General features: G+C 49.6%; 1 protein-coding gene across 9 annotated transcripts in view; it reads right to left on the bottom strand.

The window, feature by feature from the left end:
• chd4b (chromodomain helicase DNA binding protein 4b) overlaps positions 1–15,611 on the bottom strand; it is a 23,577-nt gene extending 7,966 nt beyond the window's left edge. For 3 of the 9 annotated variants that reach the window (XM_064309024.1, XM_064308998.1, XM_064309007.1), the window contains exons 1-26: positions 15,326–15,611; positions 14,590–14,832; positions 12,900–13,015; positions 12,280–12,549; positions 11,949–12,067; positions 11,475–11,806; positions 11,241–11,365; positions 10,989–11,124; positions 10,543–10,712; positions 9,872–10,120; positions 9,275–9,478; positions 8,499–8,710; positions 7,196–7,327; positions 6,691–6,790; positions 6,091–6,282; positions 5,185–5,385; positions 4,517–4,654; positions 4,301–4,422; positions 3,901–4,074; positions 3,524–3,665; positions 2,370–2,501; positions 1,982–2,099; positions 1,745–1,869; positions 1,279–1,371; positions 645–786; positions 370–542 (exon numbers count right to left, since the gene is read on the bottom strand). In XM_064309024.1, coding sequence (XP_064165094.1) covers positions 370–542; positions 645–786; positions 1,279–1,371; positions 1,745–1,869; positions 1,982–2,099; positions 2,370–2,501; positions 3,524–3,665; positions 3,901–4,074; positions 4,301–4,422; positions 4,517–4,654; positions 5,185–5,385; positions 6,091–6,282; positions 6,691–6,790; positions 7,196–7,327; positions 8,499–8,710; positions 9,275–9,478; positions 9,872–10,120; positions 10,543–10,712; positions 10,989–11,124; positions 11,241–11,365; positions 11,475–11,806; positions 11,949–12,067; positions 12,280–12,549; positions 12,900–13,015; positions 14,590–14,653 — 3,981 coding nt within the window. In that variant the 5' untranslated portion in view covers positions 14,654–14,832; positions 15,326–15,611. The remainder of the gene's footprint in view (positions 1–369; positions 543–644; positions 787–1,278; positions 1,372–1,744; positions 1,870–1,981; positions 2,100–2,369; positions 2,502–3,523; positions 3,666–3,900; positions 4,075–4,300; positions 4,423–4,516; positions 4,655–5,184; positions 5,386–6,090; positions 6,283–6,690; positions 6,791–7,195; positions 7,328–8,498; positions 8,711–9,274; positions 9,479–9,871; positions 10,121–10,542; positions 10,713–10,988; positions 11,125–11,240; positions 11,366–11,474; positions 11,807–11,948; positions 12,068–12,279; positions 12,550–12,899; positions 13,016–14,589; positions 14,833–15,325) is intronic. The other 6 variants (XM_064309017.1, XM_064308980.1, XM_064308964.1 and 3 more) reach the window with 3 other exon arrangements.
• Between the last annotated feature and the right edge of the window lie 5,776 nt (positions 15,612–21,387).

Consider the following 21,387-nt stretch of genomic DNA (forward strand, 5'->3'; position numbering starts at 1 on the left):
CGGGAAAGGAGGAGGGCAATAAAGGGAGGCGGGGTGATGGAGGGGGTTAAGAGGAAGAACGAGAGAGGAGCGGAAGAGGAGCGAGACAGGGATGGCAGCAGGGACAACGAGAAGAAAGATCAAAGAACAGGAAGGAGAAAGAAGAGGACAAGGGGAGTAAAAGGAAGAAAGAGTAATCTGCTTAAGACACTCTCTGAATCTCAGCTCTTTGTGCCAGTGAATGCTGTGTATGTGTTCCTGAGCTGATTTATCTAAAATAGACTAGTTTTCCACATTGAGAGACTGGACCGCAACTGCGCACGCATGCACAGACACACGCGCACACGCACACAGACTCACAGGCACGCGCGCACGCACACACGCGCTCACCTCCTCGTCCTCGTCCTTCACCACGTACTGGGCCACCTTGAAGGAGCTGAGGTACTCGTTCATGCTCTGGATCTCGGCCGTGTCCTCGGTGGCGTCCTGGTTGCGGTCCAGCAGCCGGTCGATGGCCTTGTCGTCGTAGTGGATCACGCTGCTGTCCTCCTCCTTGTTCTCTCCTGGGAGAGGGAGAGGGAAGGGGGGGGGGGGGCAGGGAGAGGGGGGTTACGCGGGCCAGCGAGACGGAAGAGGACGCCATTTTAAGGGTCGAAGGGTCGCACCCTCCCCGATCTCGTCCTTGAAGAGCTCCTCGGTGCCGAACTTGAGGATGTCGTCCAGCTCCTGCTTGGACATGGAGCCCGTCTTGGAGCCCAGCCCGGGCCGCACCACCAAGTGGGTCAGCATCATCTTCTTCTTCGCTACCTGTGGTGGAATACAAGCACATTTCAAAAAAGATGGCCAATACATTTCTGAAATGAGCATCACAATAATCATCGTCACCACCACCACCATCATAATACATCACCACTATTATCATCCTCATCACATTAATCATCACCGTAACACAGCTATCATCATCTCCATATCTCACCACCTCGATCATTATCACCCTAACACACAGCCTCCATCACTATAACACATCACCATAACACACCGCCATAATCAGCATCACCACAACACACCACCACAATCATCATCATCATTATCAACATCATAATCATCTCCAGTATCACGTTATCACTTCTACTGTTACCACACCAGCATTTTGTACTAGGCGGAAGTTTGCAATAGATTTGGCTGGATTATTTTAAAAGGGGCTGAGATTAAGGTTCCAGTTGGATCAGCAGCAGCTGGATCAGCAGCAGCTGGATCAGCGGCAGTTGGAATCGGAGTGCTGAGCAGTGATGGTCTGACCTGAGTGATTCGCTCCTCCACCGAGGCCTTGGTGACGAAGCGGTAGATCATCACCTTCTTGTTCTGGCCGATGCGGTGAGCTCTGCTGAAGGCCTGGGGGGGGAGGGAGACCAGAGAGAGGTGAGCCCGAACGACAGCACACAACAGCCACGAGCACACTGCCAAACCAAAAAAGGCCATCTTAACAACTATTTTAGTCTCACATATAGGCTTAAAGTCGTATTTCTATAATTTTTTCCTAAATACAACGAAAATTGCCAATGAGGTTAGAGTTTCAGTCACTTCAAGATTTGCCAGTGGGGTAAGACAATTTCACTTTTCAAGCAAAAAGTTAAAAACTTAAAACAAACTACTATTTCCTACTTAAGAGAATAAAATGAAAGCACTTGCTGAGACAAACTTTTTTTTAGCAGTGACTCATCTCCACAAAGGGGGGCGGGCCCTGGGAGGGTCGACCTGCTCCTACCTGAATATCGTTGTGAGGGTTCCAGTCAGAGTCGTATATGACGACAGTGTCGGCGGTGGCCAGGTTGATCCCCAGACCCCCCGCCCTGGTGGAGAGCAGGAAGACAAACTGGACTGCTCCAGGAGCTGGAGGAGAAAGAGGGAGGGGTTAACAGGACACTGACCTGGCCTCCAGAGGGCTTGAACAGCACGTCCAATCAGAAATACGGCCCCCCCGTAGAGCCTGAGCGAGTCTCACCGTTGAAGCGGTCGATGGCCTCCTGCCTCATGCTGCCCGTCACGCTCCCGTCGATCCTCTCGTACTTGTAGCCCTCGTTCTCCAGGAAGTCCTCCAGCAGGTCCAGCATTTTGGTCATCTGGGGGGGGGGCGGGGAAGGAGAACGGGGACCGTGAGAATCGCCACGCAGACGGCCAGCTTTATCGCCTTCAGGAGAAATGCATGCTGGGTCCTCGCGTCTGTGGTCTCAGCTCTCACAACCCAGGCGTGCGAGGAGCGAGCCCAAAGTTCTGAGCCAGAGCCAGAGACCACAGACACCCAATTATGTGCATTCAGAATTACAGTGAGGGAGCGAGTAATCTGCGAGTAAACGGCGAGTATCGCGCTGGCAGGCGGCCTCGGCGCTCACCTGAGAGAAGATGAGCACTCGGTGTCCCCCCTCCTTCAGCTTCTTCAGCATCTTGTAGAGCAGCAGGAGCTTCCCGGAGGCCTTGGTCAGGGCGCTGCCGTCGTACATCCCGTTCGGCATCTTGGGAGCCTCCTGTGAGCAGCGAGCAGAACCACAGACCCGTGAGCCTCCCCCCTGCTCCCGCTAGCACCGCCGCTACGCCAGAGGAATGAATAACCGTGCTGAAACGCTCCGACACTCTGAAACGCTCCGACACTCTGAAACGCTCCGACACTCGGAAACGCTCGGACACTCGGACACTCTGAAACGCTCAGACACTCTGAAACGCTCCGACACTCTGAAACGCTCCGACACTCTGAAACGCTCCGACACTCTGAAACGCTCCGACACTCTGAAACGCTCCGACACTCTGAAACGCTCCGACACTCTGAAACGCTCCGACACTCTGAAACGCTCCGACACTCTGAAACGCTCCGACACTCTGAAACGCTCGGACACTCTGAAACGCTCGGACACTCTGAAACGCTCTTAAACGCTCAGACTCTTAAACGCTCGGACACTCTGAAACGCTCGGACACTCTGAAACGCTCAGACACTCTGAAACGCTCTTAAACGCTCAGACACTCTTAAACGCTTAGACACTCTGAAACGCTCTTAAACGCTCAGACACTCTTAAACGCTCAGACACTCTGAAACGCTCAGACACTCTGAAACGCTCAGACACTCTGAAACGCTCAGACACTCTGAAACGCTCAGACACTCTGAAACGCTCAGACACTCTGAAACGCTCAGACACTCTGAAACGCTCAGACACTCTGAAACGCTCAGACACTCTGAAACGCTCAGACACTCTGAAACGCTCAGACACTCTGAAACGCTCAGACACTCTTAAACGCTCAGACTGGTGTACTGAAGGCCAGTTTGTTTTCTTTTCCTCCTTTGACAGGAATTCAATTGGAAGGGTTATTAATGTTTAACGTTTCTCTGCAGTAAGACTATTGAGTTTTGAAAAGGGAAGGGAGTATTATTAGAAGTATGCAGTTTTATGACATTTACGGATTTGCTTGTACAGCACCCTCCCACCACCACCACCACCCCCGCCAACCACGTGGTTCAGCCCGCAGCCCTATTCGGGCCTGTGGAAAGGCTCGTACCATAGCAGCAGCGGGGAAGAGGTAAGGGTGGTTACAGCACTTCTTGAGGTCCATCACCACGTTGAGCAGAGACACCTGGTTGCCCCCACCGCGAGTGTTCAGGGCCTCAAAATTGCGCGTCAGGATGAATTTGTAGTACTTCCTGGAATCAGAAAATGCAGATTTCTACATAAGAAAAGCGGAACCACCAGAGCCCGCTTCCCTATCAGGAGAGCATCTGTCAGCCTGGATTACACAAACTCAGGAAAGGCACAAAGTCACCAAACCCAAGAGGTGACTTTCATTTCTTTCACAGCTCCTCCTCTCATCTGACCTTGCTTCACCCTGACCCGAACACTCCCCCCGCCCCTCTCACGCCCCCCCCCGCCTGCCCTCACTTCTGCATGGGGCTGAGCTCCACGCGCACGATCAGCTCCGTCTTGGACGGCATGTTCTTGAAGACGTCGGCCTTCAGCCTCCGGAGCATGTGCGGCCCCAGCATGTCGTGCAGCTTCTTGATCTGGTCCTCTTTGGCGATGTCCGCAAACTCCTCCAGGAAGCCCTCCAGGTTACTGCGGGAGGAGAGGGGGTAGAGGATAAGGTGTCTCCCTGACATGAGTGCAGAGTGTGGCACAAATGCATCCCGTAGGGTGGCACAAAGGACATACACACACATTCACACAAACATACGCTCACACACATACTCACGCACAAAAGCATGCACGTGCCCTCACACTCACACACACTCATTCACACAAGCACACTTACACACACACACACACACACACACAGACTGACTTGAATCTCTCGGGGGTGAGGAAGTTGAGCAGGTGAAAGAGCTCCTCCAGGTTGTTCTGCAGGGGGGTTCCAGTCAGCAGCAGCTTGTGCTGGAGAGGGTAGTTATTCAGCACCCGGAAGAACTGTGGGCCGCAGAGAGAGAGGAAGAAAATGAGAAAGAGAGAGAGAGAGAGAAAGGAGAGAAACACGATCGCTCGGACGGACGCCCACACTCACCTTTGACTGGTTGTTCTTGAGCCTGTGGGCCTCGTCCACCACCAGGCAGGCCCACTGGATGGAACCCAGGATGGCCATGTCGATGGTGATGAGCTCGTAGGAGGTCAGCAGCACGTGGAACTTCACAGAGGCTTCTTTCTGTTGGGGGGGGGGGGGTTAAACAGTGGCACTGAGACCGACACCCCCTGCACAACAACGAATGGGCAACAACAGCACATGCAGCTTCCATTATACTTATCGACATGCCAGACACTTTTCAAGTGATATTCAAGGCCATTATGGCAAACAACATAACACAGTGATCATAGTCATAGTAGTCCAGACTCACAGAGATATTTATTTGTGCTTTCGGTGTTCTTATCCATATTTCACGCAATGCTGCTCAGACCCTGCCATTACGTAAGTCAACCCTTTAAAGAGTAGGGTTTTTGGAATGTTTTTTCTAAATGCTACACCAGTGTTCTAGAACTCCACTGCTTCCAGTCACCACCAGTGATTGTAAAATCAGCATTAGAATGTTCAGTTAAGAACATTCTAATCACATACTCCTGACTTTACACCTTAAGGGCTAAATGAGATACGTGGTGCACAAATGATGCGAATGATGCCATGGTAACGAGACTGGACGGCCCAAAGCCACCGCCCGGGCCCTTTTGCCCCTCCCCCACCTTCATCCTGGAGGCCTTCTTCCCGCCCCGGATGGCGTTGTCCTCGAAGGAGAACTCGTTCTCGCGGATGACGGCCCGGCTGTCCTTGTCCCCGACGTAGGTGACCACGTACATGTCCGGCGCCCACAGCTCGAACTCGCGCTCCCAGTTGATGATGGTGGACAGGGGGGCGCTCACCAGGAACGGGCCCTTGGAGTGGCCCTGGGGGGTGGGAGGGAGGGTAGAGAAATGAGTCGCACGCGCTCCCTACACGCGACCGCTAAAGAGGGCAGTCTGATCATCGCACAGATCTGTGTGCGGTCCTGCCTTTAGGACAGAGTCCCAGCTTTGGAAACGTCCCCTGTGATGGACAGCGTTACTCTGCGTCCTGTCTGTCTGTCAGTCCACTGACACCCATTGACAGGAACAGACAGACTGGACGTGGAGATGGCATTATACCCGGGTATGTAAACAAAAAAAATCCGATTCTGACAGCAGCAAGACATGCAGAAATAAGGCACAGCGCCTCCTGCCTGTAAGTACAGTTAAACCAAATACAGATGTTCTGCAGCATACAGAACAGCCTCTTTGTAAAGACACACACATACCTCTTTGTAAATACAGACAGACACACACACAAACACTTCTTTGTAAAGACACACACGTGCACATACACAGACACACCCCTTTGCATAAGACAGACAGTCAGACAGAGAGAGACACACACACACCTCTTTGCATAAGACAGACAGTCAGACAGAGAGAGACACACACACACACCTCTTTGCATAAGACAGACAGACAGACAGAGAGAGACACACACACACACCTCTTTGCATAAGACAGACAGTCAGACAGAGAGAGACACACACACACACCTCTTTGCATAAGACAGACAGTCAGACAGAGACACACACACACACACACCTCTTTGTACAGGGAGTAGAGGAACACGGCGGTCTGCACGGTCTTGCCCAGGCCCATCTCGTCGGCCAGGATGGTGTCGGTGCCCTGCGCCCAGGAGAAGCGCAGCCAGTTGAGCCCCTCCAGCTGGTAGGGGTGCAGCGTGCCCCCCGTGCTGTCCAGGTAGTCCGGCTGGCGGTCAAACTTGATGGTGGGCTGGAGGGATGGGATGGGAGGGGAGGGGGGTGGGAGAGGAATTAACACCAAGCACCACACCCAACACAGTGAGGAGTGAACTGTGTGGACTGTAGCAACACCCACACACACACTGAGGGGTGACACAGTATGGACTGTAACAGCACGCACACACACACACACTGAGGGGTGATACAGTATGGACTGTAACAGCACGCACACACACACACACTGAGGGGTGAACACAGTATGGACTGTAGCAGCACACACACGCACACACACGCACGCACACGCACGCACACGCACGCACACGCACGCACACGCACGCACACACACACTGAGGGGTGAACACAGTATAGACTGTAGCAGCATGCGCACACACGCACACACAGAGCACAGTGAGGGGTGAACACAGGGGGGCGCTCTTACGTCCACCACGGGGTTGGTGGGGGGCCTGTCCAGCCTCTTCATCTTGCTCAGCTTCTTCAGCTTCTTCCCTGGCCTGCCCTCGTCCCCCATCACCAGCTCCCTGTGGGAGACGGACGCATCAGAGAGTGGCCTCAAACCCGCAACCACACCGAGGGGCTGCAGCACAGGCCCGCCCCCTTTCAGGACTTAATGCCGTCTTCTGCTCGTTAATCTGATCTGACATTCCTGACGGAGGTTTGGACTCCAGCTGTAGACCGCACGGTCTAGCTGTTTTCCCTACTGCGGCCTGTGGTATGAGTGAACCAGCTCTGCTGTACGCAGCTGCTTCTGTAATGCAGCCCAGATTACCGAAGTAAAACCGCACACCTGCGACGGCTGCGGCTGCGCTTCGTCAGATACGACCCTGCTCCTGCGCACCTATGGATGGAATCGTCGCGCGCGGATCTAGTTCGAGAGGGACGCAGCGATTGGCCGAGCCCAGTCTCGCACGCGATTGGCTGCGTACCTGTGGTTCCAGTAGTGCTGCTTGTAGATGTCGTACTCCTGCAGTTCCATGTCCTCGCTCTCCCAGGACGCCTGGTCATAGGGGAGGTCCCTCCACTTGATCAGGTAGTGGACATTGCTCTTCTTGTCCACGCTGCAGAACAGGCCGATTCAGTTTGCAAACTACACTTGGGAATCGTAACTTACTGTTTTTACACCTTTATTACAAATGCACACAACCTGTACAACACTGAACAATGTATAAGCAAGGATGTGATTTATGGGGGGGGTAGGAGGTTAATGCCCCCCCCCCTCAATATTACAAAAAAGGCCAAATAACCCCCCAATAATAGATCATGATGATGTGCAAAAACAATTTCATATAATACAGAGTTCATGTTTTAATTTGGATTTGCTGATCAGTAGTCTGAAGTATATTCACCAAAATTATCATTTCATAGCTGTTATTTTCAGAAAATGTATTCTAGGGTGGGGAAGGGAGACCTCCTAGAGGGTTGCAGTTTTCGTTATCTAGGCATTTCAACCCCCACCAGCATTATTTTGAATGTTACACCCTTGCCTACAAAGATCTGATAGCACTGCTAAAACGTCACTGGAAACCTGTTGTTTTTGCTAGTAATCTCTGTGCAGATTAGAGGTTTGCATCTGGGCAGGATTAGGGACACAGCTCAAGGTGAACCCACTCAGAAATCGGCAGAAACGTCCAGAAGCTGGGATTATATAGGTCAGAGCCGAGAGCATATAGGGGTGTGTGCAGGTGTGTGCAGGTCAGTGCAGGGCATGTGCAGGGCATGTGCAGGTCAGTGTTCGGCTCATGCAGGTCATTGTTGGGTGTGTGCAGGTCAGTGCTGGGTGTGTGCAGGTCAGTGTTGGGCTCATGCAGGTCAGTGCTGGGCGGGTGTGTGCAGGTCAGTGCAGGGCGTGTGCAGGTCAGTGTTCGGCTCATACAGGTCAGTGCTGGGTGTGTGCAGGTCAGTGCTGGGTGTGTGCAGGTCAGTGCTGGGTGTGTGCAGGTCAGTGCAGGGCGTGTGCAGGTCAGTGCAGGGCGTGTACAGGTCATTGCTGGGTGTGTGCAGGTCAGTGTTGGGCTCATGCAGGTCAGTGCTGGGTGTGTGCAGGTCAGTGCAGGGTGTGTGCAGGTCAGTGCAGGGCGTGTGCAGGTCAGTGTTCGGCTCATGCAGGTCAGTGCTGGGTGTGTGCAGGTCAGTGTTGGGCTCATGCAGGTCAGTGCTGGGCATGTTCAGGTCATTGCTGGGTGTGTGCAGGTCATCGCTGGGCGTGTGCAGGCATGGCACTGGTATTACCTGTGATTCAGGATGCGATGGACCATCAGCCACTCCATCTTGATGCCGAAGCGGTAGAACCTCTCCTCCATCTTGGCGTAGAGCGGGTCCTTGTTCTTCCTCTTCACACTCTTGTCGGCGTCCATCTCGGCGCTGAAGTCCAGGAGAGGAGGCTCGTCCATGTCGTTCTTCCGCTGGTAGTTGCGGAACATCACCTGACAGTGCAGCTCCAGCTGGACGGGCGAGCACAGAAAACCGCGTGAGTCGCTAGGCGACAGCACAGCACGCCCTGAGGCTCCGAGCGAGAAGTGCACACAGCACACAGCCTGTGCATCATCCCTCCAGGTGCTCATAAGCCAATGAGGATCATCAACGGATGCTACAACGGCACGAGTGTCACGTGTCTCAGGTGACAAGAGAAAAATCACCCCTTCGGTTTAGCATATTGTTCAAACCCATCACAGGCATTATGAAGCAGCGGTGGGGACTGCTGAACTGCAAGGCCACCAATAGCATGTGTGTGCGTGTGTGTATGCGTGTGTGTGTATGTATGTGTGTGTGCGTGTATGTATGTATGTGCGTGCGTGCGTGTGTGTGAGTGCGTGTGTGTGCGTGTGTGTGTGTGTGTGTGTGTGTGCGCGTGTGTGTATGCATGCATGTGTGTGTGTGTGTGTGTGCGTATGCATGCATGTGTGTGTGTGCGTGTGTGTGTGCGTGTGCGTATATATGTGTGTGTGTGTGTGTGTGTGTATGTGCGTGTGTGTGTGTGTGCGCACGCCCTGCCCAGGTGTGTTCACCTGTAGCTCGGTGACCCAGGAGCAGTGCCAGTAGGACATGTTGCTCCACTTCACAAAGAACTCTCTCTCCGGGCGACCGGCCAGGGGGGCGGGGTCCGGGGCGTCTGATGGAAGATCAGGGGGGCGGGGCACCGGTGTGGGGGGTGGTGGATCTCCCCACCGCCAGGCCAAAATCTTCTGGACTTTACCCTTCATAGCTGGACACTGAAAGGCAGGCAGGAGGAGAGCGTGTGCATAAAATACTATCAACTGAACGAGTTATCAACAACAGTGATGAAATATTCACACCCACTGTTGACCAAAACATTTCAACTCCCTCTTCTATATCTTCAACACTCTCAAACTCTTAACCACTCTCTCTGTCTCGCTCTCTCTTTCTTCCTTTCTCTCTCACTCTCTCTCTCCACCTCACTCTCTCTATTCCACTCTCTCTAACTCTCATTTTCCCTATCCCACTCTACCTCTCTCTCTCCTATTCTCTATATACCTCTCTCTCCCTCTCCTCTTTCATTCTCACTGTCCCACTCTCTCTCTCTCACTCTCTCCCCCCCTCCCTCTCGTGCACACTCATTCTCTCTCTCTCTCTCTCCCACTCACGGTGCATCGGGGGCAGATCCACTCCCCGTTGGGGATCTCGGGCAGGGGCGGGTTCAGGCAGTGGATGTGGTAGGAGGAGGGGCAGGAGTCGCAGCACAGCAGCTCCCCGCCGTCCTTGCACACCCTGCAGAACTCCATGTGGTGGTCGTCCTCCTCCGTCTCGCCCCCGTCCCGCCGCCCCTCCGCGTCGTTATCCTCCTCTCCTTCCGAAGCGTCCTCCCGCGCCTCCCACTGCACTCCCTCCTTCTCCTGTGAATAAAAGCAGGAAAAGGGCAAGGAAGACAAAGAGAGAGGGAGAGAGAGAGCAGGGAGGGGTAGAGGAGAGAGAAAGAGACAGGACATGTAGAAAAGAAGAGCAGAGAGACAGAAAGATCAACACAGCGCTGAGGCCTGGAGAGATGGACTGCAGCAAAGATGCTCAACTCTGGCCCTCAAGGCCAGTGGTACTGCCCATATTCTTCACTACCCGGTAGTTCATTTATTGATTAATGTCACTGATTGGCTAGAGAGTCAACTCACTTTGTGCCTCAGGTCTAAATCTGTGCCTGATTAGAGGAGAAGAATGAAAACCAGGACTAGGGCCTGACTCCATGGTAACAGCACCCTCACTTGGCAGGGGAAGTGGACCGTTAGCCCAGGTTATATAAAAGCGGTGGGCGGGGCAGACTCACGCAGTGGGGGCAGCTCCACTTGCCCTCGGGGGCCTTCTCCATGTCGGGGTCCAGGCACACCATGTGGTAGGCCCGGGGGCAGGTGTCACACAGGATGATCTCGCCGCCCTGCTGGCACACCTCGCAGTAGTCCTGGTGGTCCGTCTCGTAGCCATCGGCATCTTCTTCTACTGAGGGACCACGGGAGGCAGAAGTGGGCATGTCACCACATTAACTCAGTCAGAATGCACACACACATGCGCACACACACACACACACACACACACACACACACGCACAAACGTATGCACAAAAGTACGCGCACATACACACGACCAACCTGCAAAGCACACATGCGCACTCACATTCAGACACACGCAAGCACACTCACAGTTACATGCATGCATACATACACACACCCTGCCTATAAAGCACAATACACCACAGTGCTCAGGCCAGAAGCCCACCTTTCTTCTTCTTCTTGGAAGACTTGCCCTTCTTCTTCGAGCGGCTGCTGCGGCTGTTGGAGCCGTCCGACACGGAGAAATTGTTCAGGCTCCCGTCGTCGAAGTCGCTGTCCGCGTCGACTTCGTCCTCCTCGCTCTGAAAGAGGAGGAAAAGGCAAATAAGCACGTTTCCTCATAGGCCACGCCATTCACTCACGCATCACTCAACATGGTGGAAAGCACAAGGAGAGAGGGAGGGAACTCGGGCCGTACAGAAGATCGCTTCCTCTTGCTGTTGAAGCCGCCCAGCTTTATCTTCAGAGGGGCCACTTTCTTGGTCTTCACCTTCTTCTCTTGAGGCTTTGGAGGAGCTTTAGGCTTCCTGCGAGCATTCGGGCCTGAAAAACAGAAACAGGAGAGGACAAATAGAAAAACAAATGAAAATGGATATACGAATCATCTTTAAAAGCGCTAAAGCTAACCCCGACCACCAGCGCCCCCCTTCACCTTTGCCCTCCTTGGTCTTGGCCTTGCGCAGGGGGGGTGCGGGGGGCAGCTGGGGTTCGGCCACCGTGACGGGGGCTGAGGGCGCTGTGGACGCGGAGCTGGCCGCCGCCGCCGCCACCGCCACCGCACCCGCACCCGCGCCCGGCCCTCCGTCCGCCACGCTGGTCACCATGTTCTCCACAGCCGCCGCCACGTTGGCGGCCGCCAGGGCGGCGTTGGCGCTGGCTAGTCCCCGCATCGGGTTGTTGGTGCTGAACTCCCGCCACTTGGCCCCCAGCACCATCATCATCTTGGACACGGCGATCTTGGGGTTCTTCGCGGCAATGAGGGGCCTGCGGAGCGAGGGAAAGAAAGAGAAGGGTGCTGAGAAAAAGAGCGAGTCCAAGTGGAGGAGAAGAAGCTGAGCAGAAGACAGTGGGGAAACTGTTTGGCACTGCAACATAGAGACACAGAAGGAATTTAAACAGGAGGTACCTGACAAACTGGCTGAAGGCCTTGTAATTGGTGAGTGTGCTATAGTCCTCCTGAGAGAAAACGTGGTCGATATCCTCCATCCCCCAGTCATCCAGCAGCTGGGCAGATGTCTTGGGCTCCTGAGGGGAGGAGGGGCATGGTAACACGGGCACAATGACCTTGTCGTGTGTTTTTTTCCACACACATTTTCATGCATTCTTTCACATCACGTGACTTTGGAAGCGGCTGCCCGCCATGCTTACACTGAGTCTGAATGTAAACTAGAGCGGGAGATGGGCTCAGCACTCACACAGCTGACCTCGTGCAAGCTCCTCTTTAGCCATTGTCTCACCTGGCTGTCGTCATCCTCGTCTTCCTCTTCCTCAGGCTCTGGCTCTTTCCTCTTGTTTTTGCTGCTGGAGGACCCTCCGCCACCCTTCTCCCTCTCTCCATTTGTTCCTCCTCTCTTCTTCTCTTTTGTCGTGCTTGCTCGCTTCTTCTTCTTCTTTCCTGGGGTATAGTCACTCCCCTCGCTGTCTGACCTGGCACCCCCACCTTCCTCTTCGTCTCCCTCTCCCCCCTCTGCGCCAAGAACTTCCTCTGGAGAGCTCCCAGCCAAGTCCTACAAGAGTGACACAGAGCAGCTAGTAGGAAATCTCAATCCCAGCCACAGGCTCACAGCTACAACCAGCGGCGACCCAGCCCAATAAGTAACATAAGCAGCTGCTAAGGGCCCCATGACCACCAGGGGGACCCTAATTATCCTAAAGTGCATACACTATTTAGGGCATAGGTGATTAGGGCCCATCAAAGGCTAGGACTGGCAATGCATACACATCAATGCCAAACACTAGATGAAACAATGTTTTCAGAGTGTATAGTAGTAGTGTACTGTACACACATTAGGAAATGTGAAGATTATATCTACGACTACGATATTCCCCATGCATCAATCTCACAACAGTCAGGTACCTCTCTACGGAGTCTCTGCCTCTTGCTGCTCTTGCTCTCGCGACTCTTCTTTGCTTTCTTCTTCTTCTTCACCTTAGGGGTGTCCCCCTCGGACATATCCTCCAGCTCCTCTTCATCTGTCCAAGTGCACACAGCGTTAAACGCTGAACAGCGACATACCTGACTAATTACACCAAAGAGGACAGCAACGATAACTGCATTCCCACCCTCTGCTTCGCAAAATTAAAAGGGAGAACGGTGTCTTTATTTTTAGATTAGCGAAGCCAACGTTACCGCCAATATTCCTCAGTTAGTTTGCTCACTCCAAAAGTTATTTGCAAGCCGCGGAGGAAGCTAGTCACATAAAGTTAACTAAGTCTGTCAGCTGGTTAGTGGTCTAATATAATCGCTACATGAACTGATCCAGCTGCTAAAATAGGGTTAGGCACGCATTGTTTGCTGGGAGCGTGGTGGATTGAGAACTGTATTGTACAGTTACGTACGCTGCACTTGTGATATGATTAAACGAGATTCAAGTCATAAGAAGTACATTTTCGGTTCCCGTTTACTTGCAAACTTAACTGCTTATGATAAATAAAGATTTAAATCCTCGTCATTTCTCCCTCGAGAAACTATTGATAACGTTTGGTAACTTTCATAGCTAACGTCGTTAGCTATTGAGTTTGTTTTCGAAATAAGAATTTAGACTTTAGAATTTAGATTAAATGCAAATATATAAACAATTTTACAGAGTTAAGTTTGGATTTCCAAGAGTACAGGAGTCGTCGCATTTCTTAGATCTAATCATCGACTGAAGTTAGTTAGCCATCTAGGTTCGATATGTGAAAATATCAGCAGGCCGCGGCAGTCAGGAAGATGCCGGTTCCACTGAAGCCAAGTCTGAAGCCGGCATTTTTAACTCACACTCACATTGGTAACTTAGCCACAAATTGGCTCACTAGCAACATACTCAACAAAATAAATAACAAACAAAACATAATTAATGTGTTTTATTTAGTTTGTATATATTAAAATAATTAATCAAACTAATCTAAGTAACAAAAATGTACTTGAAACTGTCGAGCGAAGACTAGTCCGCAAAACACTCAAAAAGTTGGTGGCTAACGTTAGGTAGCCACAGCTAGCTAGGCCATCATTACTCGGCAAACACGAAACGAACCAATTGACAGACGTCAGATCGCAAGCTCGGTTAAGATTGCATTGAAACGTGGTTGAGATAAAGCTACCGACACCTAACAAACAACAATTAACAATCTAGCTAGTTAGCTGGGCAATTTCGCAATTTAATTGCTAACAAATAATTAATTTGTTGCGTTCAGTCGGTGTTTTAAAGAATAAACCTAGATTAGCTAGCCGTCACGCTCGCTCGCTAACAGGCTAACGTTAATGTTACTGTAACATTACCTCAGCGAGTTCTGCCGCACGCGACAATGACAACCCTATACAGCAGAAAGTTCCACTGCTGAAATTCTTAAACTGTGAATATTGCAAGTTATACGTGCCTATAGAATAAGCATGCATTTTCAGAATTTAGCTAACTAGCTAACCTTATATACTGTTGTCACTTTGGCTAAAGAGCACGATAGCTGTCCAGCTAGGTAGCTTTATTCACCCCATGAGCTACAACAAGCTAATTAGAAATAAAGCTAGTCTAACAATATAAAGTAACTTATTAGCTGGAACCCCTTACCTTGCACCAGTGATCGGTCCTCTAAATGTCCGAAATCGTCCCTGTCGTCTTCACTCCCAGACATGTTTCAAATATTTAGCTAGCTACAACTAACCCGGTAGCTAGCCGGCTAGCTTGCTAAAGTTATAAAATGATAAATAAAACGTTCGCTAGCTTCCTATATTTTCCCTAATAGATGATCTCACATTCAATCAGTTCGTGTCGGGAAGGAGGGAAAATGATAAATAAAAGGGCGGAGGGCAGCTGTAACGAGAAAAACCAGGAAAAGATTTTAAAATTTCTGTTGCTCATAACTTAAATTAAGGTTAAAATCACAGTTTTGTGCAGCCATATAACTTAACTAATAGCAACAGGGGAGTCTCGTGAAAGGTATCAGTGCATTTGTCATCTTACAATGAAATGAAATATAAAATATCATAAAAGTAGAATTAATGTTGTAGCGAGCAGTCTTAACATTTAAGACTATGTTTATAACGTTCTTGATCTGGCTTGCTCGCTAGTTGTAGCAAAGCCATCTACCAGTTTCATACATCATCCGCCTAGCTTGCAAACGTTAACGTTATACCCTAGGTACCTTGTTACGAATACAACTTATGGACGTCAGTGAATTGACCGACCGTACGTGTTCTGAGCTATAGCTATCTAGCTTGTCACCCAATGACACGACACACTTTTTCTTCCCCGCTCAGATTTTTTAACACTGTCTTAAAAACAGTCAAACACACAGCTTACTCACAACTCGTAAAATTTCACTGTTGAAACTCAACGTCGTAATGACAATAATGACGTACAACAGGGTCCCAGGTCGAAACAGTTCTTCCTCGTATGATATCTTCCGATATAGGTCAGGTATTTATATATTTACTGCATAAAATATAAAATGTTAAATTCAGTTAAGTATACAAGGTTAATTCAAATATCGTTGTCAAACACGCAGGTCTTCGTCGCTCCCTCTTCCACCAGCCAGCTAGCTGGTTAACATCCTCACATACACAAAGAGATCAGGGGGCAGACATCCCATAATAATCCCAACCCCCCCCTCCCCCCACCCCCTCTATAATACACACACTACTCTGCATAGTTACCTCGCAACGTACAGACCATAATAATCACCCCCCACACTCCCTTCCCTATTTCCGGCCCCCTAGCAACCGCCGTTACCATGGAGACAGTCCCCCTCCCGCCCTGTTCACCATCCCATAATAATCATAAGCAGTCACTGACATCCCATAATAAGCACAACTCCAAAAAGAAAAAAAAATACAAGTCACATGGTCTCCAGGGGAACTCCATGGCACTTGCGACAGACCATAATATTCCACTACTGTCTCCCTTGCTTGTACATTGTACACAAATGGACCACAGGACATGTGTTCATGCACATAATTATTGTTCACATCACATATACAAGTCATGCACTCCACAAGTAGATAGAGACACGATGAGACTATGTTCAATCTGTGCTCTGAAAAAGGTATCGTGACATTTACTGTATAGAACTTTCTCACCCCAGGGACACATGTGTTGTGTGGTAAAATGCCCATAATATCCTATATGCATTTACACACTGTATGCACAACATTTGGTCGAAGGCCTGTGCAAGGTATGTGCTCACAGCAAGCATTGCAGAGAATGTATTTCACACACATCTGTGCACATGCAAATAGCTTGACCCACTGACTGCAAGGGGCACACTACAGTACCGAGTTAAATATACTGTAATACCTACGTAATTTTAACATTGTTATTATTGTTGGTGAAACCTGGATCTGGTTAGAATTTTGGTAAGGGTAGACAGGGACACCTTAAAAGTCAGACAAGGTCAAGTACAAAGATGTGCATCTTTAAAGCAGCTTGGTGCAAAAATAGTGAGGTACAATACTGTCAGCCCATAATCACAGGTAATCAATTGGCCCTTTGAAAAAAAAAATGCGACAAAGGTAGTGTTGAACTCTTGGTCCCAGAAAACCACACATGAACTCCACTTTACATTTACATTTTAATCACTCAGCAAACACTCATTTTCAGAGCAACTTACATTCAGGCAACTTAAATTATTTTACACGTGACCCATTGCACCGCTAGATTTTTTTTGCTGAAGAAATTCAGGTGAAGTACCTTGCTCACAGGTACAATGGCAGTGGCACAGCTGGGAATCAAACTTTCAACCTCAGAGATTGTTCCCAAGGCATTACGCTATGCTGCCAGTTCATATTGACATGTCCGGGCATATTAATATTATCATTAACATAGCTGGGTGTTTATTTATATTGTTTCCAGTGCAAAATGATTAAGAAGCAGTGGCATATGTATAATTATATAGATACTGATGATGGAAGGAAGTTATTTACTCTCATTGTTCACACTGGGTAGTTAGCTTACTAGGCTATTTCAAAACCTCTTGCGGCACTCTGACAATGTCAAACTTCATCGGCCTGTTTTTCTGTGCTCCAATTTCATGCGCCTCTCCCCTTTCTCCTATTTACATTTTGTTTGTAAGTAGAATAATTGTCTCTTGTAGCACACCAGCCATCTACCAATATTTCTGACTCAGCAAATGCTTATTTTGACATCTATTGCTCTGCTTTGTCTCCTCCCTGTATCATCCTTTGTCCCGCTCCCTGTGTTTCCTGGGTCGTTCATTTTCGTACAGCAGGCCTGTATGGTTGTGCAAAGAGCAACGGAAATGGAACATACTCCCTCACCTTCTTTCTCTGGCCAGCTCAGTCACCATGGAGATTGGGGGGGGGGGGGGGGGGTGGGATAGGTGGGGGAGGCTACATCCCATAATCACCAATCAGGAGATGGAAGGGGAGTGGTTGTCATGGGAACACCCCCCCCCCACACACACACACACCCACCCCCCCAACATGCAGTGACTAAACATCCCATAATACTCTTTCCCTGTAAGAAGAAACTACAGCCCATAATACTAGTCCTAGTGTTGTGGATAAGAGCAGTTGGGTTTTAGGAGGGGGGGAGGGGGGCAGCGGGGGCGGGGGTGGTTAGGTTACTATGGAAGCCAAAAGACACACCATAATACTTTCTGCTTCTATTCCAGACATCCCATAATTTTACTCGACTGGACAAAGGGGGCTCTTGTGTTTTAGGAAACACAGACAGATAGGCACATGCACTAATATTGAGAACATACAAATGGGCAGGCAGTGGCACACACACACAGGTAAAGACAAAATGGCTGGACAAACAGGTAGGCAGACAAAAACTACAAAAGCATTAATAGACATACTGGACACCTGGACAATACAGCATAGATTAAATAAAATGAATGAATAGTTGTCACCACGCACACACACCCACACGCACGCACACACACACACACACACACACACATACACACACACACACACACACATGCACAGGGTCATGCAGTGACCTTGTGAGGGGCAGATGCTCCAAGTGAGAAAACAATACACCAACCTCGAAAAACGTTGTACAGAATGTATTTTGCCAAAACGAATGAATGAAAATGAATGATACCAACAATAATAATGCACATTAAAAAAAAACTCAAATCAATGGGGCACAGTGGGCACTTGGGGCAGATGGGGCAGGTGGTCGGGCAGTATATACACTTGTGCGACACGGAGAATGACACCACAGACATGGAGAGAACGCGAGACTGCACTGCAAACAGAAAGAACAACATAGATACAGATAGATACAGATACCAACAAACACACCCATAGAGAGGTCTACACATACAGAGACACCTTCAGTTTCATAGCAAGTTCTCTAACAAAAAAATCCCCCAAACCACAATCTATTGTTGATACGTTAGATCCAGTTATGCAGTCTTGCTTTTCACCGGGTATAGCAATGCCTTTGTAAAATCAACAACAGTATTCTGCTTTTTTGGTGAATTTCTTAAAAACATTAAGTGTATGTGTATAGCATAAAGCATTATAGTATACTGAAGGTATTAAACATTTAAATGCTTAACCAGCCTCTTGCAATAACTAGTAGTCCTGAATTGTCCTGACCAGTTAGGACATGCAATTCCAACCCCCTTCTCAAAGTCTGCCTCTCTCACAGCTACACATTAATGCACTGCAGTGTCCACTCAAGGTATTTTCAGACGCTACTCTCTTGCTGTCTTTCAGCATGGCTCCCTCTTATATCATACCTCAGGATGGCCATCCCATAATACACACAGGCACATACACAGGTGCCATGGCAACAAACACCCAAGCCAGACCATAATACTCCACTATTTTTTTTCCTTGCTCCCCCCTCCCCCATCCCTCCTCCCCCACTCCCCCGCCTAACAACACACATCCCATAATAACCACAGCAACCCCCCAACCCCGCTCCCCTCGCTCCCCCCACTTCCCTCCCTCCTCCCCCCCCCCCGGTCCGCCATCCCGTAATAATCAGAGTGCTAATTCACCCTCCCACTGCACTGTCTAAGTGTCTGTACAGTGGGCATGACAGCCTCCAGCTTCGGACAAGAAAATCCTGTGCCTACAAAGATATTGGCAGTTTTTCAGGCAAGCAAAGTCAACGCACAACATCATTACAATACACCTGACAGTAGCTTTGCACTAGGCCAAGCACACCACACTTACCAACATAGGCTAAACCAAAAGGAAAATAGTAAACCGGGAAAGTTTTCACCGAAGGCTTTTTACCCAGGGTTTGAGTGGTTATGTTATATATGCTATTAAGCAGCTAGTACAGTACATATGCAGCCTCTATCTCTGCCTCACAACTTGCCCCATTCTTGCACAGATTGTGACACAATAACAAACCCTCCACTCCCCTTTTCTGTGTCACATTGACCACCACACAGTAGAAGTCTATTGTAACTGTCAAGCACAGACAATCCCTGACTGTTGTAAGCGTAAGAGATTTCATGTGAGCTAGTACGTATCTCTGTGATTTACGGCATGTTGTGTAAGGTTCTGTATGTTGGCTGGTTTGGATGCATGCGCTGTGTGTAGGATTAGATTTTTTTTACCGGAACACCATGCGTCCTGAGAAGTGGAGAAGACGGGAGGGGTCAAAATTCTATCCCATAATACTAAAACAGACGTGTACAGTTACCAGGAGCAACCATCTCAGAATGAGGTCAACTGGCCATCCAATAGTACTCAGTACACACCACCAAGACTCACACAGACACTGGCAATCACAAACATACAAACATACAGAGACACACTTGGTCATACACTGTTTGCATAACTGCAGAGGCTCCCAAAAACACTCAATGAGTATAATCACCAAAAATCTAGTTATATCTTTTAAAGAAATTAAAATTTTTGGACAAGAAATTTTAGAGTAAAATGTTATGAGAGGGAGCGAGAGAAGGTAGCATAACATACAAACACAAACAGACTGGCCGTGACACAACAATGTTAAGAGAGAGAAAGAGCAAAAGAGATAGGGTTAAAAATATAGGGTTTTCACTGACCGACCGGCCGTTTCCCCACGTTAACAGTGTCACCCAGGGAGAGAGGGGTTAACACGAAATATATTCTATACGCTGAGTGAGAAAGGGAGACACGCAGAGAAAGAGGTGGAGGGGGGCATTATTTACGAGATTGGGGTGAAGGGACGGAAGGGTGAGTATAACAGAGGCGCCGGAGGGAACACTGGGTGTACATTGCCATGTGGTTGCCGGGGGATACAGGAGAAGACGTCACTGACAGGGACTGGAAACGGAGAAATAACACCACGTTTGCGGAGTTTTAAAAAAAAAAAACAAAAAAAAAAAGACAAGGGGAAAGGGGGCTCCCCGACCTGCCGAGCCCTGGCACCGGCTCCAGACAACGGCAGAGTTATGGCTCCCCAAAGGAGAGCCAGATCTCAGGGACCCCGTACCCATCTGCCAGGATGATATCATACCAGGGGACCCAGCACAACTTAAACGGGGCTGGGAGTGCCCCGTAGTGGGGAGCGCGGCTATAAATACACGGCAGACAAGAGACACAAAAAGTACAGCATTCATGACCACGGGGAGCAGGGCGTGGGGGGTGGGGAGGGGGGAGGGGGGAGGGGGCACGGCGGTTCGGCAATTAGGGAAGAGAGAAACAAAAATGCATTTCCTGTCACTTTACCTATAATGCCCTGGTAGAATATTAATCTCAACGTGCGAGAATGAGGGGTGGAGGGGGCGGCTGCAAACCCTTTCTACATCACTGACGGCATTTTGTGCTCTCATGCGGAACCCTCCGCTTTGCACACGCTCAACAGGAAACCGCTGCGTACCAGTGATGTAGGAAGTATGTAGGACGCACAAATACAGCGCCCTGGTTCTGAACCGGGCTAACATGCAGGCATATTTTTCATTTCCGAAAAAAGGGTTCTGAGGATAAAAAAAACATGTTGGCAACCACTATGAAGTTTGATAACTAGTTCAGCAGGGATCCTTTCTGTCTTTGATCACAGTAATGTGTTGTTAGAACAGTGTTCAGGTGGTCTAATAGAAGCACACAAACAGCATAAAACATCTCACGTTAAAAAAACACACATCATGACTTCAGCCATGTCAAGGTTGTTTAACCTGTAAAAGCGCATATTTATATAATAGATCTGGATGGGGGTACATGATGCTTAAATTTAGGGAGCCACAAATATGAGGCATTGGCACATGGATGCTCGCTGGAGACAGTACTTGCAGAGGAAAGCAGTTCTGGAACGCCTGAGGGAGATGCAAGCATGTTCCACTTGTATTAATCATCAGGAAAGCTGGCATTTTTGCTCATTATTTTTGCCCTAAAGAGCGGAGGAAAGAGCAGGCAAAGAAGAAGAGGAAGAGAAAGAGAATGAATCCAG

Source organism: Anguilla rostrata, chromosome 1 (assembly GCF_018555375.3).
Source record: "Anguilla rostrata isolate EN2019 chromosome 1, ASM1855537v3, whole genome shotgun sequence".
Classification (NCBI taxonomy): Eukaryota; Metazoa; Chordata; class Actinopteri; order Anguilliformes; family Anguillidae; genus Anguilla; species Anguilla rostrata.